This window comes from Podarcis muralis, chromosome 14 (assembly GCF_964188315.1).
Source record: "Podarcis muralis chromosome 14, rPodMur119.hap1.1, whole genome shotgun sequence".
NCBI lineage: Eukaryota > Metazoa > Chordata > Lepidosauria > Squamata > Lacertidae > Podarcis > Podarcis muralis.
The window spans coordinates 27,740,673-27,761,894 of NC_135668.1; the positions used below are offsets into that span (position 1 = coordinate 27,740,673).

At 42.0% G+C, this 21,222-nt stretch overlaps 1 protein-coding gene across 1 annotated transcript; it reads left to right on the plus strand.

Annotated features, from left to right (window-relative positions):
* The first annotated feature begins 16 nt into the window (after positions 1–16).
* Positions 17–20,506, plus strand: ZWILCH (zwilch kinetochore protein). Its single transcript, XM_028706993.2, has 18 exons — positions 17–283; positions 3,540–3,591; positions 4,342–4,437; positions 4,527–4,642; positions 5,620–5,816; positions 6,374–6,453; positions 7,179–7,349; positions 7,538–7,609; positions 8,450–8,543; positions 9,974–10,026; positions 11,067–11,163; positions 11,340–11,419; positions 15,133–15,289; positions 16,548–16,576; positions 17,244–17,380; positions 18,434–18,529; positions 18,631–18,749; positions 19,840–20,506. The coding sequence occupies exons 1-18, from the start codon at positions 228–230 to the stop codon at positions 19,923–19,925; spliced, it is 1,788 nt and encodes a 595-aa protein (XP_028562826.2). The 5' UTR covers positions 17–227; the 3' UTR covers positions 19,926–20,506.
* The last annotated feature ends 716 nt before the right edge of the window (positions 20,507–21,222 follow it).

Consider the following 21,222-nt stretch of genomic DNA (forward strand, 5'->3'; position numbering starts at 1 on the left):
TTCCCTTTCTTTGCATGAGTTCGCCTCAGAAATGGTAGGGATTATTTTTGTGTGCGCGGGGGGCGGAGAGGAAACCTCCTCACTTCGGCGGAGGGATTCCTACCGGAGACTTGTCCGAGGCCGATTTGTAAGGAAGAAGTTCTGGCGCGCAGTTCGTTTGTCGCTCGAGTGAAAGGAAGCGGCGGGGGCTGCTGCGCTTTTACGGGAGTGGCCCGAGAGAACCGGCGATGGGCTCCCGGCAGAGGCAGGAGTCGCTCCTTCGGTTCCACAGCCTCCTCCTGCGGTGAGTGTTTACCTCTTTACACCTTTTTCCTTTGACTTCTCTCTCCCCCCTCTGCCCCTCATGACACGCTGCAAGTGTCTTGAGGGCGGGAGGTGCCTTCGCCGCTTACCTTCACGACAACCCTGCAAGGTAGGGCTGCTGCAGAGTAATAGTCTCCAGCATAAGGAACGCGTGGTGATCTCCTTCTTGTTGTTGTTTAGTCGTTTCCGACTCTTCGTGACCCCATGGACCAGAGCACGCCAGGCACTCCTTCTTCCACTGCCTCCCGCAGTTTGGTCAAACTCATGCTGGTAGCTTCGAGAACACTGTCCAACCATCTCGTCCTCTGCCGTCCCCTTCTCCTTGTGCCCTCCATCTTTCCCAACATCAGGGTCTTTTCCAGGGAGTCTTCTCTTCTCATGAGGTGGCCAAAGTATTAGAGCCTCAGCTTCAGGATCTGTCCTTCCAGTGAGCACTCAGGGCTGACTTCCTGAAGAATGGATAGGTTTGATCTTCTTGCAGTCCATGGGACTCTCAAGAGTCTCCTCCAGCACCATAATTCAAATGCATCAATTCTTCGGCGATCAGCCTTCTTTATGGTCCAGCTCTCACTTCCATACATCACTACTGGGAAAACCATAGCTTTAACTATATGTACCTTTGTTAGCAAGCTGATGTCTCTGCTTTTTAAGATGCTGTCTAAGTTTGTCATTGCTTTTCTCCCAAGAAGCAGGCGTCTTTTACTTTCGTGGCTGCTGTCACCATCTGCAGTGATCATGGAGCCCAAGAAAGTAAAATCTCACTGCCTCCATTTCTTCCCCTTCTATTTGCCAGGAGGTGATGGGCCCAGTGGCCATGATCTTCGTTTTTTTGATGCTGAGCTTCAGACCATATTTTGCACTCTCCTTTTTCACCCTCATTAAAAGGTTCTTTAATTCCTCCTCACTTTCTGCCATCAAGGTTGTGTCATCTGCATATCTGAGGTTGTTGATATTTCTTCCGGCAATCTTAATCCCGGCTTGGGATTCATCCCGCCCAGCCTTTCGCATGATGAATTCTGCATATAAGTTATTATGGGGACACTTTGTCCAGTTGTTGTAATTCGCTTTTGCACCATTCGCAAGGAGACAACTATGAAGTCTGCTGGCCAACCACAGCCTCTCGCAGGAGCGAGGAGGAAATGAGAAAGAGACCTATGTAATGGGCTTCACCTTGAAAAAAATTAAAGAATTGTCCAGTAGCACTTTAAAGACCAACTAAGTTTGTTCTGGGTATAAGCTTTCTTGTGCATTCACACTTCTTCAGATATACTGAAGCCAGACCCTTATATATAGTGGGAGGGTGGGGTGCGGTTTTTCAAAAAAGGGTAGTAGGAGAGGGGTGGGTGACTCAATGGGTATGGTAAACCCGTTGACGACTACTGAATTTAGTACTACAGGAAAAAGCAAGGGATAGTATGCAGATGACAAAAAATTAGCTTTAAGATATGTAATGAGACAAGAATCCAGTATGTATCTCTCCTTGGAGGAAAGGTGGGGGTGCAATAAATAATTGAATGTTCTTATGTCATTCTGTGGTGCATTTCTGTGTGTGTGTGTGTGTGTGTGTGTGTGTTTATTAAGTTTTCTGTTTTACAATTTAAAATATTCATTAAATAACCTTAAAATGTCAATGACTTCCATTCTTCTCTTTCTGTAGTTCAATTTGCATATCATAAATCCCTGTATATTTTACATAAACTAAACCATTCAGTATTCCATTAATACATGCATCAAAACTGTTTATCTTAATGCTGCCAGCGTTTTCAAGTGTGCAGAGTTTTCCCCCATATATTCAATAAACATTTTCCAATCTTCTTTAAACGGATGTTCTTATATGTTAGGTCCGCAAGCTGCGCATATTCCATCAGTTTAAGTTGCCATTCTTCTTTAGTTGAGACCTCGCTCATTTTCCGTTTTGGGGCTACTGTGGTGCATTTCTTAATGTCGAGTGGTGCAGAAACTTTCGGTTTTAAAAATAATGAAATATAATGCCCTGGTAATGCATTACTTTTTAAAAATTTGCCTCTTGCAGTTATGGTTGCAAGTTAAATAAGGAACAGGTGAATCTGCTCCAGAGTGCTGGTTTTGGGCCAAGCAATGAGTGAGAATTGGAACCTGGAGCTCTCTGGCTAAAGTCTAGCACTAGGACAAGAGTGGAAGAAGGGCAGGCATGGGCAGGTGTCAAGGCTTTGTCATCGTAATCGCGCACCAAGGATGATGCAGTACACTGCTTAATATAAATGTATCTATTGTATATTGCTACCAGGTCTGCAACTTATCAAATAAGCTTACAGCATTTAATTTTGTTGCAAGTTCTTTCTGTGGAATGGGCCATCTGGGATACCTGTGACAGTTCCTTGGAACCTGCAGGTGGTTCCCTAGAAATTAACGTCTGGCTCTTTCTACCTCCTGCTTGCCCCTAATTAACCAAGATACAAGGCACAGGTTGGGGTCAGGCCCACAAAGGGATAAGGCTGTGCAAAACAAGCTTGATTCTTAGTCAGTGGCAAAACAAGCTTGATTCTTAGTCAGTGGCAATGCTGCAATGAGAACATAGAAGAGCCAGCTGGATCAGGCCAATGACCCATCTAGTCCAACATCCTGGTTTCACAGTGGCCACCCAGATGCCTATGGGGAACCCGCAAGCTGAATACAAGCTCAACAGCAATTCTCAACAACTGGCCATTCAGAGGTGTTCTGTGAAGGTTCTACTGTGAAGAACCTTCAATGGAGGTAGAACATAGCCATTGTGGCCAGTAGCCATTGGTAGCCTTGTCCTCTACAATTTATTCTAATCCTGTTTCAATGCCATCTAGATTGCTGGCCATCACTGCCTTCTGTGGGAGTGAGTTCCACAGTTTAACTATGTGCCAAAGCTTGCTTTCTTATTTTCTCCTGCAGTGGATGGGTGCCATTCTGGCTTAAGGGAAACCGCAAAATGCTGCACTCGCTTGGGGACACTGTTGGCAAGGAGTCTTGTCCTGAACTTTTAGTAACAGCTTGACAGGCAAAAATTAAATGGATGTGAACATTTTTCTACTGCTGCTTAATTAATGTTTAATGATTGGAGGTGGGAGTGGAATAGCAACCTTAAGACAGATGGTGATTTTAGCAGTATTTGTACAGTTTACTGACAGTGTTACCAGAAGATTATTAGGGTTGGCCTGCAAAATATTTCTGTTGAAGTCTGTTCATTAATTCAGAAAACCAAATACTATAAATTACTTATGTTACAGAGTATATGAGGAAGGAAAAAAGAATATCAACCAAGGACCACTTACCTTTGAGGTAGGAATGTATAATTTCTCCCAAAAACACCCATTCTGTTTTACAACAGTAGATGAAAATGTATAGTTCTGCATTTGTGGGGGTGCTAATTTAGATATACATTCAGAAAAGAAGGAGGAGGGGAAATCTTGGATTAATCTGATTGACAAACTTTAAAATTGTAGTATTTCTGGATCTGAGAAATTCATCTGATTGATTTGAAATGGCAAATCAACTCATGCTATAAGAACAGCTATTGAGTAAATTTCATTCTGTGCCTCGAAAGTTGCAGATGTTGGAATGAATTCTTAAAAGTTTCTTGTAAGGAAAATATAGATCTTCTCTCATTTTTGCCATATCGTAGACTGTTATCTCAAGATTTTTGATGTAGCTTTGGTGCTTTTGCCTTAAAGAGATGCTTCCTTGACATTGATCAGCCTAATTTTTTAAGTATGTGTATGCTGCTATGTAGATTAAGGCTGCAATGTAGTTCAATAGGAGATAACCATCAAATGTGAAAAGTCCAACTCTGGATCACCACTGAAGAGATCACTGAGATGGGGGGGATATGCTTGTGATTTGGAGATTAGCTTTTAGTCAGGGGGGATGGAAATTGACAGAAGAAAACTCATTTTTAGTGTCACTTCATATAGATTTGCTTCATGTATTGATGCTCTAAATTAATTATAGCAGATAATGTTCTATTCCTCAAGTGTCATTTAAATGCTTCCCAAAGCTGTGCTGCAGAAATTAAACTGTTTGTTCTTCCAGGCTGATGTGCAAGTCTATTTGATTCAGGAAGGATGTATAAATCCATTGGAGAGCTTCTGGGACAGGAATGATACAATGTTCATTATGGAGAAAGCAGTATGTTTAGTGTCTTTATTTTAAAACAAACATTGAGCTTGCTTTTGTCTGAGTGGTAATCATTCTAACACAATTGCTTATTCTTATAGAGACCTTGTGAAGATATGCAAGAACTGGAAGAGCAGCAGATAGATGACCCTTCTATTTCTAGGACTTTCCCGAAAGAGAATTCTTCAGCACTTGCTTTACCCCTTCCAAGAGCAAGGTGTGTGAATCCTAATTTTTATATTTTTATTGAAAAGAATGCACTTTCTTAACCACTAACAGAAGACTAATTGTTTATTATGCAAGTCAACTACTGTAATTGAATGTGTAAACTTCTGAGAAATGCTGGAAACAAATGTTTCATGATGGCCTTAGTAGGCAACCACCTGTAACTCCTCTAAGAGGAGCCTATGTTAAATTTGCATGAAGATAATAGCTTTTATTACACGTGAGACATAAATTAGCTTTCTTTGATTTGGGATAGCTTGCTATTGCATGCTGAATTGTAAGATCAAACGATCCAGCCCAGAAGCTAGTGGCTTGGTTTGGATTGTCATATCTTAACTTCTTAAGATGAGATGTGTACTAGACTTCCCCTGTCAACCCCATCCTTATGCTCCCCTTTCTCAATGCAATGTGATAAGCCAGGAAGTCTTCAGTTAATCATCATTTCCAATGATGTCTGAACAAGGTAACTATAATTACATTTCATGGTTTGAAGTTGGTTTAAGATGCTTGCTCATTCTGAATCTGGTAGTCATACCAGTAACTATAGCTTCCCAGTTTGGACATTGCAGGAAACTGCAGTTAATTTAAGATGTGCCACAGCATGCCAGCAAAAAGGAAGAAGGGTTGAGCCAGGAACAGAGCAGATGTTCCTTCCTATCAAGTCAGGCACCTGCAGTTTTGATGTTTTATCACCTGCTGAAAACAGTTCTACTTCGCTAAGCATTCTCAGAGAATTAATTTGAGTCAGTGTTTATCATTTATTCTGTACTCTGTGGTGTTTTAATGCTTTTATTGTACACCACTGTTGTGTTTTCTTAGAATAGCACGTGCATTTCTTGGTTTATTAAGTGAAGAGGTTATCTTCTAAATCAGGCTACTGTGGCATAGAAAGGAATTAAGCATTATCCCCCTCATAATACACTTCTGACAGTTATTGAACATTTCTGATGTCTTTAAGTTTGTTTCCAGGCAGTTGATTTCATTCTACACAATGTCTCAAAATCCAAATATGGCCCACCCCAACATAAACGAGTCAGCACCACTTCCTCCACTGTGGGTGCGATGTGATCACTCCGACCCCAAACAAACTGTCTGGCTAGGAGCTGAACCTTTCTGCACTGGAAACAAGATTACGGGGATCCATCTATACACAGTTACCTGCAATGGTAAGATTTTCCCTTGAATACCTTACTTGTCAGCAACCTCTTCATTGAATTTGAGTGAGAGGAAGTAGAGATGTTAAGACTATTAATGTAACCCCCCCTTTTTTTTAGTCTTTAAAATACAGTGTCTGCATTTCTGGTCCATAATCAAAGTGTTAGTTCATCACCTCTAATCCTGAAGATGTTTTTCAGAAAGTGCTTGTTGGCTATATTGGTTAATACAGCATGTAGTACAGTAAACAAGTTGGGTTTTTCTTAATTCAGATGGTATTACCTGGAAATGTACCTATTTAATCTTGATGGTCTGGTGGGTGCACTTTACTTGCTGTTTTAAAGAGATGTAGACAAGTGGGTGTGTATTACTGGTTGCCAGTAATAATTTTTGTCTCGGAGAAACCCATAATCTAGATTCTTTTCATAGCTTATCAGTGTTGGGAGAGGCAGTAGGATACTGATATGAGGGGAATCTTCTGATGGAAGCAGATCCCAAGAGGAAACTGACATGTTGTTCTTCAAAAGTTAGAAGACTTCTACTAAATTCAGGTTTTTTTTAAATCCAGGTCCAATATCAAATAAAAATTATTCAGCAGACTTGCAAGAACTAACAGATACTCACAGAATGAGGAATCACACTTCTGACGTAGGTTTCTCTAGTTTATTATTATTATTATTCACACCTATACAAATATTGGAACTACTTTAATTTTCACATGTACACAACTGGCGAAACCTCATCACTTACTGCCTAGACCCCTAAAATACTGATATTTAGTCTTAGGACATGGCCTCTGTAGGGCTAGAGCCTAAACAATCTGGGTCTAGCTCTTGTTTGGGATTTAAGCCTTAATGGGATTTTTATGGTAACCACTTTTTAATTGGGTGTTTTTCTTGTTCTAAACTATGGGTGACATCCAATGTTAGACAAGCAGACTTCCCCTTCCTTACCTGCCCCCCCCCCCTTCTGCCTCAGAAATATGCTCTGGGAGGTCACCTTTGCAACAGCATTCTGCAACTGTAAACTGTTAATTCTAGTTAACAGCCTTGGCCCAGTATACCTGAAGCAGCGTCTCCACCCCATCGTTCAGCCTGGCTCCCTCACTGCGAGAAGTGAGGTTACAGGGATCCAGGCAGAGGGCCTTCTTGCTAGTGGCACCCGCCCTGTGGAACGCCCTCCCATCAAATGTCAAGGAAATAAATAACTATATGACTTTTAGAAGACATCTGAAGGCAGCCCTGTTTAGGGAAGTTTTTAATGTCTGATGTTTTATTCTGTTTTTAGTGTTCTGTTGAGAGCTGTCCAGAGTGGCCGGGGGAACTCGGCCAGATGGGCAGGGTATAAATATTTTATTATTATTATTATTATAGTTGACAATAAAGGGTTTTGCCCGTTACAAGTTCCTTGAAACCACTTCATTAGACTCCCTCTCACTGGAGGACACCCTTATTCCGTTGGAGAGAAATATATTCGCTGATTTTTCTTGGAACTCTGTAAAGAAGATGGTGGAGGCCCCTCCCCTGACTTCAGCTGCCACATTGGTAAGGAAATCACCTCTCTTAACAAGTTATAGTAGCAGAGTAAAACTGTGCTGACTTAACTATGAATAGTGTAAATTGACAAACTAATGTTAGGTAGCTTAACGTGATAGTGCATTAAATGATTTATTAGTCTTCCTGGGCTCTAGCAAGGATCCACATCAAGAATTATGCTTTTTTTGAACTTTCAGAAGATTCAGATGGCATCTGGGAGCCCCTTGAGTTCTGTGTATGAACTGAATAGGGAGCTGCAGTTCCTTCTTGTAAGTATAGCTATGAAAATCACATTTCAGAAGAGAACTATTGATCATATAGTAACAAGGATGGTTGTGTGGTTTTAAACAGCTCCCTTAAATCAAATAAATATTTGTAAGAATACGCGGGTGGCGCTGTGGGTTAAACCACAGATGCTAGGGCTTGCTGATCAGACGGTCGGCAGTTCAAATCCCCGCGACGGGGTGAGCTCCCATTGCTCGGTCCCAACTCCTGCCAACCTAGCAGTTCGAAAGCACAAAGTGCAAGTAGATAAATAGGTACCGCTCTGGCGGGAAGGTAAACGGTGTTTCTGTGCGCTGCTCTGGTTTGCCAGAAGCGGCTTAGTCATGCTGGCCACATGACCTCGGCCAATAAAGTGACATGAGCGCCGCAACCCCCGAGTTGTCTGCGACTGGACCTAATGGTCAGGGGTCCCCTTACCTTTACCAAGAATACTCCAAATTTTAAAAAAATGTTTTGCAGTAAAGATCATGGTAGTTCCAGTGGTATTTCTTTTCTTTTTAAGAAATGGAACAAAGTATGAAGTCCCAAGTACAGTCCTAAGCACACTTACCAAGGAGTAAGGTCAATGATCTCAGTGGGTCTTGTCTGAGTAAACATAATTGATTCTTAGTTGAACCAAAATCCTACCCTGAGTACAGTTTCTTGGCAGAATTTAGACATGGTTTTTCTAGGGGTAGATCCTCTATATATTTAAAACAGTGGTTCCCCAAAAAATTGGGGCCATCAATATGGTTCCATAAACTTAACCCCTGTGTATCCTACCATAACCAATACAAAGCTCTTGAATAGTGATCTTTTTGTTTTGTTTACACGGTGCTGTCAAGAGTTTGGCTGAGAGCTTGAAGACTGGCATGGCTGACTGGCCTAAACTTGTGGGGGGGAAACCAGCTGTTGAACTAGTACAGAAACTTTTGAAAGGTAACTTTGTAGTATTCTGGAAATGTTTGCTGTGAAAAGCTGGACATGACCATAGCTCAGTTGTAGAGCATTTGTTTTGCATACAGAAGGTCCCATGTTCAAACTATGACATTTGCAGGTAGAGCTGGGAATGCCCTCTACCTGAAAGCCTGGTGAGCCTCTGCCAGTCAGTGTAGACAATACAGTGGTGCCTCGCAAGACGAAATTAATTCGTTCCGCAAGTTTTTTCTTCTTGCGAGTTTTTCGTCTTGCGATGCACGGTTTCCCATAGGAATGCATTGAAAATCAATTAATGCGTTCCTAGGGAAACCGACTTCAGACCAGGTCCGGGGACAGTCTGTCCCCCGACCTCTTCTGAAGGCTGGGGGGGGGGGGACAAGGGCTTTTCTTCCCACCCCCAGCATTTTAAAAAACCCCGGGACAGCGGAGGGCTTCTCCGCTGTCCAGGGCGATCTTAAAATGCTGGCGGGCGGCATTTTAAAATCGCCCCGGACAGCGGAGGACTTCTCCGCTGTCCGGGGCGATTTAAAAGCCCCTGGGAAGGCAGGCAGGGAGGACAAAGACATTTGCCCCCCGCCCTCCTTCAGAAGAGGTCCAGGACCTCTTCTGAAGGCTGGCGGGGGCGAAAGTCTTTGCTCCCCCCCGCCTGCCTTCAAAAGCTGTCCGGCCAAGGCTTCGCGGACCTCTCCGCAAGCAGCGGCAGCGCTGCCGCTGCTTGCGGAGTGTTGCTGGCATGCTGAAGCCTGCGTGCGCTGAGATCAGCGCGCCCAGGCTTCGCGGACCTCTCCGCAAGCAGCGGCAGCGCTGCCGCTGCTTGCGGTGAGTTGCCGGCATGCCGAAGCCTGCGCGCGCTGAGATCAGCGCGCCCAGGCTTCGCGGACCTCTCCTGCCTTCAAAAGCCGTCCGTGATAGCGGGAAGCGCTTCCCTGCTATCCCGGACTGCTTTTAAAATGCTGGCGGTGGGGAGCAAAGCCTTTCGGCCCCCGCCAGCCTTCCTGGACCTCTTCTGAAGGCCGGAGGGGGGGGAAAGGCTTTGCTCCCCACCGCTAGCATTTAAAAGAGGTCCCCGGAGATTTCCCTATGGGCTTTCGTCTTGCGAAGCAAGCCCATAGGGAAATTCGTTTTGCGAAGCGCCTCCAAAACGGAAAACCCTTTCGTCTAGCGGGTTTTCCGTCTTGCGAGGCGTTCGTCTTGCGGGGTACCACTGTACTGAGCTAGATAGACCCAATTGTCAGACTTGTCGTAAGGCAACTTCTTGTGCTTCCAATAGAAGTAGAGGTAAATTTGTTGTACTCTGTAAATGTCCATTGCAGCCAAACTTTTTAGCAAAACTATTTGCATTACATCAATGGCATTTGCGTTATGTATTGATACTCTGCTATGTGTACCTTGCCAATAGATCTGTACTGTCATCCTCTTTCCCACTTTAGATTTAAAGGACATGATGGACGGTTTGAAGATGCCAAACAGTAGTGATGCTGAGGTATTCAGAGCTGTGAAATTTTTCATTGCCCATCATTGCCAGGGCAGTTTCAATCTGTAGTTGCTGGATATGTGTTGGCTGTTCATTGTTTGGTAACATGATTTTACGCCTCATAGGTGTGTATAGGAGGGACTGTGCTATTCAAACTCTCTTCCAGTGCAACTGCTTTTTGTTACTTTTTAAACTTAAATACCTTTATATTTATAAAATACTGAAGCAGTCCCTTGTTATGGTTGGGTCATATCCTGTTGCAATTCAGATTGGCACCGGCCACTTCCATTTATTTATTTAAAAGTGTTCACTAAGTGGTGTGCAATTATTTTTAAATGTCATTTAAAAATGCAGTCTAAATATGAAAAAAGAGCAATATAAAAGCATATAAAACAGATACAATAGGAATTGGGGAATTCTAACAATAAAACAAGAGTCTGATCTTCTGGGTCAAGAAAAGCCTAGGCAAAAAGATGTCTCTACAAGACATCAGAAGCATATGATGGCTGCTGCTCTCGCATAGGGCAAACAGAAAAAGGCATGCCACCGAATGGGCAGTAGCAGAAATGCTTGTTTTCAGGTCACCACCCTATGGTAAAAATATAATAGAGCGTGATGCAATGAGTAGAATTTCTCCAGATGATCAAAGTTACCTTACAGGTCTATATTGGGGCAGTTTCTCAGGTCCTGGGGTGCACTAGTACAGCTCATTTCAGTGATGGGGACCTATTAAACTAGTCTAACACAGAGTCTGATGGGTTTGGGGTGGCATGTCTGCTCCTGTTGATTCCCTTTGTTCAGCCTTCTCCAACCTGGTGCCATTACCAACCTAACATTGTGTGATCCAAAGGAACTCTTCCATATTTAACTATTTGGCCTTTTTATTTGCTACTGCTGTTGGTTTAAAAAAATGGTGTAGTGTTTTTTGCTTCTTTATTGTAAATGCCCGGTGATAGATTTATTTGAAGAGCAAGATATAAATAACTAAAATAATATTAAATCCATGCCTTTATTATGATGATTTTAAAAATTATTTTCCGAATCTCCAGGATGACACTGCTGCAGTTTATGGCACCATGAAAACACATTTTAGCAGGAGAAGAGACATGGATTTTGTTGAGCAGTTCTGGTGTAAAATATGGAAGAGTAAGTATGCTTCTAGATGACCCTAGGTATCTTTTATTTTAAGCTTTTTAGCCTGTAAGAGAAATGACTGAAGGTTTATGCAGTGTCCTGCTTATTTGTTTGTTTTTCATTTGAGCTACTTTTAATTAACACTGGTTTTATTTAATGCTTTGCTCCCCCCCCCCCCCAAAAAAAAGATGTCACTTCATATGAAGAATTGGTGAAGTGCTTCATGTTGATAATGAAAGCTCTCCAGTGTGGTGAATTGAAGACCTGGGTATGTAATGTTTAATAAAGCTTACATCTCGGGTAAACCAATCCTATCTAGTCAGACTTCAAGATGGTCAGACTTCAAGCTTGTGGGATCTGCTTTTTTCCTGTAATCCTGCTATCTGCAAACTGGAACCATGTGCAAAGTACTGTCTTAGAAAGTGGAGCAGGTATATCCTTAGAGTTAAGGAACAGGGCATACGTTGGTGCCCAGGAATTCGTTTTCAATGCCAGAACCTGAGCTCGCTTTCGTTCTGCTGAAAAATCCATTCCTCCAGCCCACCACTTTCTTTGTTTCATTTTGGAAAACAAGAAGGTTTTTCTTTTGCTCACCAACAATTTCATTCCCAATTGTTAATCTACTGCAACGCCCCCCCCCCCCCCGAGATCTACCAGTAGATCCCAGTCCACCTTCTGACCACCCCTGCTGTATAGTATTTACGTTACTGGGAAGTAGGCAGGGAGACAAGATGCACAGCTACTATGCTAGCTGAGCAGCTGTGGTATCCTGTGAGTATTTGGTCTGGAACTGGGATGGGGAGAAGCACAACCAGATAACCAAAAAAATGACAAGCTCCCTCGGCATTCCTTGGTGCTACAGTCCACCAATTGGGCTGCTTTGGAAAGGATGCCTACATTGCAGCCATTTTTCATGCTGGGCTTCCACCAAATCTTGTAAACCCCCAGCCAGAGGAACTGCAATATAGGATTGTTCCCTTAAGTCAGCAGTGGCTAACGTTTTTCAGGCCGAGGACCTCATTGACCCTTAGCCAACTCTCCAGGGGGCTACCTGCTAAAGTGGGTGGGAAATAAATACCTTTTTAATTAAATGCTGAGTACATAGATTAGAAGGGACGCGGGTGGCGCTGTGGGTAAAACCTCAGCGCCTAGGACTTGCCGATCACATGGTCGGCGGTTCGAATCCCCGCGGCAGGGTGCTCTCCCGCTGCTCTGTCCCAGTGCCTGCCAACCTAGCAGTTTGAAAGCACCCCCAGGTGCAAGTAGATAAATAGGGACCGCTTACTAGCGGGAAGGTAAACGGCGTTTCCGTGTGCTGCTCTGGCTCGCCAGAGCAGCTTCGTCACGCTGGCCACGTGACCCGGAAGTGTCTGTGGACAGCGCTGGCTCTTGGCCTCTAGAGTGAGATGAGCGCACAACCCTAGAGTCTGTCAAGACTGGCCCGTACGGGCAGGGGTACCTTTACCTTTTTACATAGATTAGAATCCCTCTTTCCCTTGCCTCTCGGCTCATTGTATTTTAATTCCTTCCATATTGACCTGAGTCTTTTTTTAAAGCACTTCTTGTCAATTCTCTCACCTCAGATTTAAGAGAACGGGGGGCAGGGTTGCTTTGTTTTTAAACCAGCTGCTCTGGGATTACAAAAGTAGTCTTAGGACAAAGAAAACTCGAAGGGGAAAATAGAGAAGGTGGTTTTGGTTTTGGATTTACCTTGATGAATCTCCAAAGGAGCACAGGAATATTGTTCTTAAATATTGGACAGAGTTGCAGAGGAGCTTCTCCTTGCTGGGCAGACAAAGCAAAAGAAATCTCCCCCGCTGCCCCAAACCGGCACCTCTTTACAACACAACTGCAGGTGCGCCTCTCTGGCAGATCTCATTTTCTCTCCTCTTAATTTGAGTTGGTGTACACTAGAACTTGGACCAAAGTTTGTTTTTTACTGTCAGGACTCCGCTCACAAACAGGCTTACGGAACTAATGCTTAGAAACCGTATATTAAGTGATACGTTTTTTCTTTACTTGCTTAGTAACTGTGAGCAGTCTTGTATAGCCCTTGCAGAATTCCTATCAAAGCAGTTTCCAGGTTATTTTAAGGCAGCTGCAGCTTCTACAAAAGTAAATGGCTTATTGGAGCTCTCTTTACACCTTCCTAATGAATCAGCCTCAAGGCAAAAGCAAACAGAAGGTGCTAAAAATCCTTCCAAAGACCATGAACAATCTGCTCATCCTGAGTCTTCATCTCAGCTTACGGAGTCTTGTGAAATGACAGTGCTCTCCGCAAAGTCACACAGGAGGCTTCTGGGACAAAGTTCTAGTTTGATATAATTGGCACTGAACAGAGCATATCCAGTGAATTTACTTTGGTGTTTTTTTAAGGACTAGGCTCGTGCTGGGAAATGTGTTGCCTATTGAGGAGTCTTGAGTCACTGCCTGGTTGCCTGGCAGCAATTTCTAGTTGCCAGTGGTGACCAGGAAACTTCTTTATGGCAGGTCTGCTTCCAGCCCCTAAGAGGAATGCTTTAGTTCAGCCAGTCCTATTCAGGCTTTGTGAGTGCGGGTAGGGGCAGGCAGAGTTTCACGGAGAATAAATAGACCACCTATTTTTCTTTCCCACCCCTATGATACCTTTCCCAGCTGTGCTGAGGATAAGATAATGCATCCATATGGCATATCTCTGCCCGATTCTCTGAAACAACACTGCCAGTCAAAATTAGGGAACAGTGGGTGAGACAGACAAACAGCCTGTTGTGGTAAAAAGCAGCTTCTTATATTCTCAGTGGGCTCTGTTTTAAGGCTGGTACCCATGAAACCAAGCATCTGAAACCTAAGTAGCCAGCATGGTGGGAAGGTTCTGGAGAATGGGAAAGAGAAAATCTGTGTTTTTTCCTTTCCTTGCTCCTGAAATACAATGCAGAGAAGGTAGGTGGGCTTTTTAATGTCATGTCATACACCTGCCCCCACCTTAATCACTTTGTCAGGTTACTAACTATCTTATGGGTTTGCAGAGGCCAGTTTTCTCCCCCACCCCACAATTTTCCTTTATTTGTTGTTGTTTAGTAGTGTCCGACTCTTCGTGACCCCATGGACCAGAGCACGCCAGGCACTCCTGTCTTCCACTGCCTCCTGGAGTTTGGTCAAACTCATGCTGGTAGCTTTGAGAACACTGTCCAACCATCTCATCCTCTGTTGTCCCCTTCTCCTTGTGCCCTCCATCTTTCCCAACATCAGGGTCTTTTCCAGGGAGTCTTCTCTTCTCATGAGGTGGCCAAAGTATTGGAGTCTCAGCTTCAGGGTCTGTCCTTCCAGTGAGCACTCAGGGCTGATTTCCTTAAGAATGGATAGGTTTGATCTTCTTGCAGTCCATGGGACTCTCAAGAGTCTCCTCCAGCACTCCTCCATAATTCAAAAGCATCAATTCTTCGGCGATCAGCCTTCTTTATGGTCCAGCTCTCACTTCCATACATCACTACTGGGAAAACCATAGCTTTAACTATAACTATACCCCTCAATATTCCATACATGCTGGAAACTTGCATGTCATGCTCTCTGTGAATTTAATAATAATAATAAATTAATTTACAAATTATTGTATTTCTTTGTACCCAGGGCAGGGGTTGCTCTGCAGATGTTGCTGGGTTACAACAAATCTGACAATTTGCTGTGCTGGTTGGGTCTAATGGGAGTTGTAGTCCACTAACATCTGGAGGGCACTATATAGGCTCCCAACTATGAAACCACTCATTACTTTTGAGTGACCCTCCTTTATTTCCAAACTAAGAGGTATTCTACTACCTGACTTTGCTAATTGAGGGAATGAGTATCAGTGAATGTATTTGGTTGAATGATTAGGGCTGAGCTAACTCGTATAGCCTTCAGAAATGGGCTCTCTTAAAACTACTCTTTGTGCTATAATTGTACTGTACTTTATTTTATCAGTAGACAAAATGTATACATTTATTTATACGGATTATGTCTCTGTAGGTTCATCAAGGAAGTAACAGCTTACTGAGCAAACTGATTAAGCAATCTTATAATGGAAGCATAGAATCAGTTTCTCTTAGTGGAGATACTCCAATTCAAATGCTTCTAGAAATTGGTGTGGATAAGATGAAGAGAGATTATGTTAGCTATTTTGTAGGTAAGTTTGTTTTGCACAGCCATCATGATATTGGGTGACTGCGTCCAAACAATCCATCACTTTTGAAATCAATCTCTTTCAATTAAAAAATCTAGATGGGCATGTCATGAAAAAGGATTTGAAGTTCTGTTGGGCAAATTACTTAATTACATGTTTCTGTGAATGCTACTTTTGGATATAAGCCAACAAAAGTGACAGTCGTACTCAACAAACTATCAGCTGAGTTTGCCAGATGGTCCTTGTCCTTACGTTGCTTTTCTACATTATCTTCACATAATATTTAGAAGATTTCACTTTTTAAAAGACTATATTTTGGGGGGGGGGGGTTGCAGATAATTTTTTTAGGAGGAGAAAGTGTTCATAAGTCCCTGTAAGTGGGAATGGTGGAATATAAATAAGTGAATGAGGAGGAGGTTTGCATTTAAAACAAAAGTACAAAGATAGAAGAGAGAGAATCATTAGAGATCCATTGGAAGGGGGTACAATGATGAGTACGGTTTATGTACAAACTAAGTTTTCAATATTGGCTTCAGCACATTTCTTAAATCACCTCCCATACAGAGAGCTATTGACCCAAATGTTTGGTTTTATTCCACTATTATGTCTTACTGTCTTTGTTTGTTGCAAGCCATCCAGAGTAGTTGGGGTAACGCAGTCAGATAGGCGGCATATAAACAATACATTATTATTATTATTATTATTATTATTATTATTATTAATGAAATATGAATGTGCCAAGGTTTAAGTGAAACTTTGCAAAAAAAAAATCTACCGTTCCTTCCCATATTTGTTAATAATATACTATTTATGCACTAGAATCTTATTGATGGAATTTATTATTTTCCCCAAGTATTTAGCAACTAAAATTATTGGTTGAACCAACATTTAAATCCCAGAGTGGGGTACAATATAATAAGCACAATAAAGCATAAATTATATTAGCATATAGAACTTTAAAACAGCAACAAAACACACAGATCCAGTAGAATTCTCCAATAAGAAGTCAACAAATGCTGGGATAGATAAAAAAAAGCATTTTTAATTTGTTAAGAAGTTAAAACTCTGCTTTGGCCAACTTTCAAGGTTTCTTACTCATCTGGGTTTCATCTCAAGTTTTCTCATTGGTCTTGGGCTCTTTGCAGAGCAAACTTGGAGGGAGGCTTGTGACTTTGTGTTATATCCCCATTTGGGTTTTTTATATAAATGAAAGTTTCCCTTGTATTTAAAAGTATGTTAAGTAGAACTATCTTTGTTTCAGGCAAGGAATTTGCAATCCGTACTCACTTGGTAAGAGACTTCCAATTTTCCTCTCTTCAAAACAGTAGCGAATGACTGGCCCAGCCTGCACAGTGCTAGTTCTACTCTGAGTAAACCAACTGGAATTAATGGGCCTATGTTAGTCATTCCCATCCATTTCAATGGGTCTACTCTGAGCAGGATTAGTGTTTGATACAACTCGCTGATCTTGGCTCCTTTGTTTCCCCTTGTGCTTTATCAAGAAGCAGCAAACCATAATCCCCGGATTAGCATAGTTTCCAAACAGGAGATGGTGGTTTGTTTCATTCCCAACAGACTATAGTCAGTGAGCCAAAAACAAATGTTGGTTATAGTTCAGGGGTTTAAGGGAGTGGGGCAGACCATGATCCCTAGTTTGGACAGAACACTAGGCCAAGAATCATGGTTTGTTTCCACATGATAACGGGGGGAGCAAAGCAGCTGTTCACAGTAAACCATTAACTATGGTTTACTATGATGAGCGAACTAGACCTTTTATGAGTGGAACTGCAGCAGTTCTTTTGGCTTAGTCTTTCTTGAGTAAAGTAGGGGTCAGCGCTGTCTTGCATGTATTGAAGTATTTGCATTGTATTCTGTCTTAACCCAGCAACTTATATATATTTGGTGTCTCTCTTAAAAGCTATTGATTTTTGTTCTTTGCCACCTCTTTGTCTTGAAGGACTACTTCATGTCAACTTCAGTAGATCTGCAGGAGCAGGTTCAGCGCATCCAGAAACTCCACCATATGTTAGAGATCGTGGACAATTGTGTAGAACTTCTTAAACTTGAGCAAGAGAACCTCATCTTCTTGACACAGTAATTGTTTACCAGCAAATCTCAATAGCAAGGACAAGTGAATTCTCTGGAATACTGATATGTGGAAAGGGAAAATGGCCATCTTAATTGAGGATGGAGGCTGCAATCCCAATCCCCACTATGGGTGGGGTAGAAATAATAAATTATTATTATTATTATGTAACCCTTTTATTTTCCTGTGTATCATATTGTATACTGCTGCTAACTCCTTTCTCTATTTGTAAGTGGTTTTAAGAGAAGTGCAGCTGTCACAAAAATACGACTTGGGGCAAATATATAATAATGATTGGATTATTGAGGTCTTACTCTTGGACACCCAAGTTGCTGTGTGTCACGTTTTTGGCCATAGAATATATTTCTAAAGGGGAGGGGAGTACTGTTTAACAGCTAAGCTCTAAATCAGTGGCTCCCAATTTTTTTTCATGCCACCAACACCATGGTTACATAAATTAATACCCAGTGCCACCTACTCTATAAAAACCATTATTCAGAATAGTGGCTTGTACAACCTACTAAGGAAGATAATAGCACAATAAAATTCAAAACTAACACTTAATTGCACATTTATTCAAAATCCAATAAAACTATTTAGTTCAGTTAATTCAACTATAATGATGATACCAGCTTTTCAAAATCTGATGGCCATTTACACTTCCACTGGCCCCCTGCTGCCCCCTTGCCTTTTAGCGCCTCCAGAGGACAGTACCAGCCACTTTGACAACCACAGCTCTCAATTAAAGTGTATCTCCGCTCCTATTTAAGAAATCAAAAATCAGTTGAAGGGATTTCTGTTGCTGCTATTTCCTGTAAAGGCCCCTAAGTTTTTCAGCATGAATGTGCTCTTTGCACAACTCCTGTTCACTCTGGCACTTCTGAAAATAGCTTCCAAATAGGTTGTGCTTTGCCTGAGTGTATCTCATACCTTTTTGCCAGCTGATCACTGTAAAGATTAAGGATGTAGCTGGTTTGGAATTACTTTGTAAGGATCAATAGTTAACATTCCCTGGGTATCTCTTCAGAGCGCTGATTTTCAAAGAAATTCTCTTTTCCTAGGTCCTGTATAAATTACTACAAGGAAAACCCCCTGAATGAAAATAATGTATTTCAGCTACCAGTCAGGACAACTTTTGTGAAGGAGTTCTACCAAAAGTAAGCTAGGCCTCAGTATTTGAACCCTGGAATTTAAATGTCTGTAGAGCATTAACTGCCAGGTTGTCTTATAATTGGCTTTCTTATTGACTGTCCTTCAGTGCAAATCCTCAAGTGTGGAGAGTGGAAATCAGCAGTGGGCAAGGAGAGAAAAAAGTGAAAACAATATGGCAACTGAGCACCACAGTGCCAGCTGAACACATGAGCTCAAGCAGTGTAGGTGAGTGGGTCTCTTATGATCTGAATTTCAGTGTCTGTATTTGCTTCTTTGTCTCTCCCCACTCTGCCTCATTCCACTTCCTGTAGCCTGCCTTGCAAATGTCTTATTATTGGGAATCTTATTTTCCAGTACTGGAGCTGATGGCAGACTGGTGATTGCCAATGCAGACGCATCTTACATGTGGTTTAAATGGGTAGACCTGAGGCATGTGTGAAGACTTGCATATCAGCAAGGGAGAGGCTATTTATATGTATGAGAGATCACTGATTACAGTTCCTTTTGGCCTCCAAAAATGCAGGGAATTTTTGGGGTGTAGCTTACAGGAGTGTCGTTCTGTAGAAAGAGAAGAAGATGGGTTTTTTCTATGAAGTATGTGTGTGATACTGAGGAAAGGTAAACAACGAGGGCGCTGGCTCAAATAACTCCCCAAACTAGTTCGTAGACTCTAGAGGCATTATAGTTTTTCAGTGAGTTTGGAAAGAAGTTCCTTATTGGTTACAGTCAGGGCCATGCAGCTGATGGGTTGATTAATTTTGATGGCTTTGCTTTGAGGTCTTCAGAAAGGGAGAAATACCACCTTTTCACTTCCAGCTATGGCTGGTGTAGTGGAGGTCAGATGTTAAGACAAAGGTTACCACCAGAATGTAGATGTCAGATCCAGATTTTATCCCAAATTGTTCAGAGATTCTCTGAAAAAACATTGGACGTTTTGCTCCTGGAAAGAACATCCTAGATAGACCAGGTTTCCACATTCTACCTAGGGACTATGTGTTTTTGTCTTAGTTATTCTAACTAAGATCCTGTGGATGGGCTTCTGTCCTCTTTTTCTGTGCAAGAAAGTGTTCCATGTCAGTGAATTTCCAGGTTTCTTGAATTGCATAGTTCAGCTTATTCCTTCACTGTGGGAGCTTCCAAACCTGAGAAAGTTTCTCCCCACTCCCCATGGAAAACACAGAAGCCTCCCCTTTTACTTAACCAGAAAAAGCTTCATGGCTAAATCCAATGTTTTGCTCTTAACATCCCATGTAGCACCTCATAATCCACTTATTGTGGTTTCTCTACCTGTCACCACTTTTCTTTGGTCTTGCAGGTGTTCTGGATGATACTGAAGATGGTGGCAGTAAAGAAATGTGTTTTATTACCTTCACCGAGTGCTCTCAGGTGTACTTTACATAAAATGGCAGTATTTCCTGTTCTTCCCATAAGAGCCTAGGGCATCTAATAATAGCCAAATATAAAATCTACATAAGACAGTTATTAAAACCAATACAATAGTAAAAATGCAGTTGAGCAGATAGCAGGAGTAAGATCTATTTTGCATGCAGAAAGTTTTGAGAGAGATTACTGCCAATCAGTATAGATAATACTGAGCTGGACGGACCAATAATCTGACCCCAGAACCAGGCAGCTTTCTGTGTTCCTGAAATTTATTAGTCGCAGGCCTCTTGACACTGAAATTGTGCTTATGTCTAGTAACCGCCAATAGATCCATTGAAGATTCGTAGATAGTACTGAGATAGTACGTTCTGACTCTATATAAGACAACTTCCTTATGTTTAGGGAAGCTTTTAATGCCTGATGTTTTAATGTATTTTTAATCTTTTATTGGAAACCCCCCACCAGAGTGGCTGGGTAAACCCAGCCAGATGGGCGGGGTAGAAATAATAAATAAATGATGGTGATGATGTTCCTGATAAGTGGACAGTTGGACTCCACTCCAGCTTTGTACCAAAGTCAATACATGAAGCAGAGCTGCAGCCTTAAAGTTTAATGTTTATTCTTTGCTCCTGGTAAACATTTATGTAGTGTCTACAGTGTGCCAGAAGTTAATATACTCATTTGTCCACAATACTTGGAATTTATGTTAGGTAGATGGGACTGAGAGGAAGCGAGGAGGGTTGTGGGCTAGCAAAGGAAAAGTGGGGATGTCGGGGAGAGTGGCAGTGAAAAATGAGGTAGTGAGGACTGTGTTGAAAAGCAAGACACTTCTATTGACAGGTAACCTACTAAAAAAAATGCTCATTTTCGCTATTGAGTAACCCTGAACCAGTTGGCACCTAATTCTCTATAATTCAAATAACATTTTCTTAATGAAAGCCTCAGCAAAAGGTTGTATTTTTGCTAAATTAATCAGAAAAGACTTTAGACTGGTGGATCCCAGTGTTTGTTACACTTTTCAAATTTTACATCATTCCAGAAGCATATCACAGGGTAGGACCACAAGTATTGTCCTGATCTCTAAGAAAGGTTTAAACACAACAACCCAACAACTGTCATCCAATCAGTCTAATTCAAGCTAAGTTCTTTCTTTTACAAGCTGGAATTTTGGGCAGCAGCAAGTGAGGTTTAGTGTGGGATTTTCAACATTGAACTCTTCTTGGATATTACAGTGGTGCCTCGCAAGACGAAATTAATTCGTTCCACAAGTTTTGTCGTCTTGCGATTTTTTCGTCTTGCGAAGCACGGTTTCCCA

Bases quoted from the DNA above. Each gene is read 5' to 3' on its own strand.
- ZWILCH (XM_028706993.2), top strand. From the start codon at position 228: ATGGGCTCCCGGCAGAGGCAGGAGTCGCTCCTTCGGTTCCACAGCCTC. The intron at 6,454-7,178 runs GTAGGTTTCTCT...TTATTATTATAG, and splicing joins TGAGGAATCACACTTCTGAC to TTGACAATAAAGGGTTTTGC. The intron at 18,750-19,839 runs GTGAGTGGGTCT...TTGGTCTTGCAG, and splicing joins CATGAGCTCAAGCAGTGTAG to GTGTTCTGGATGATACTGAA.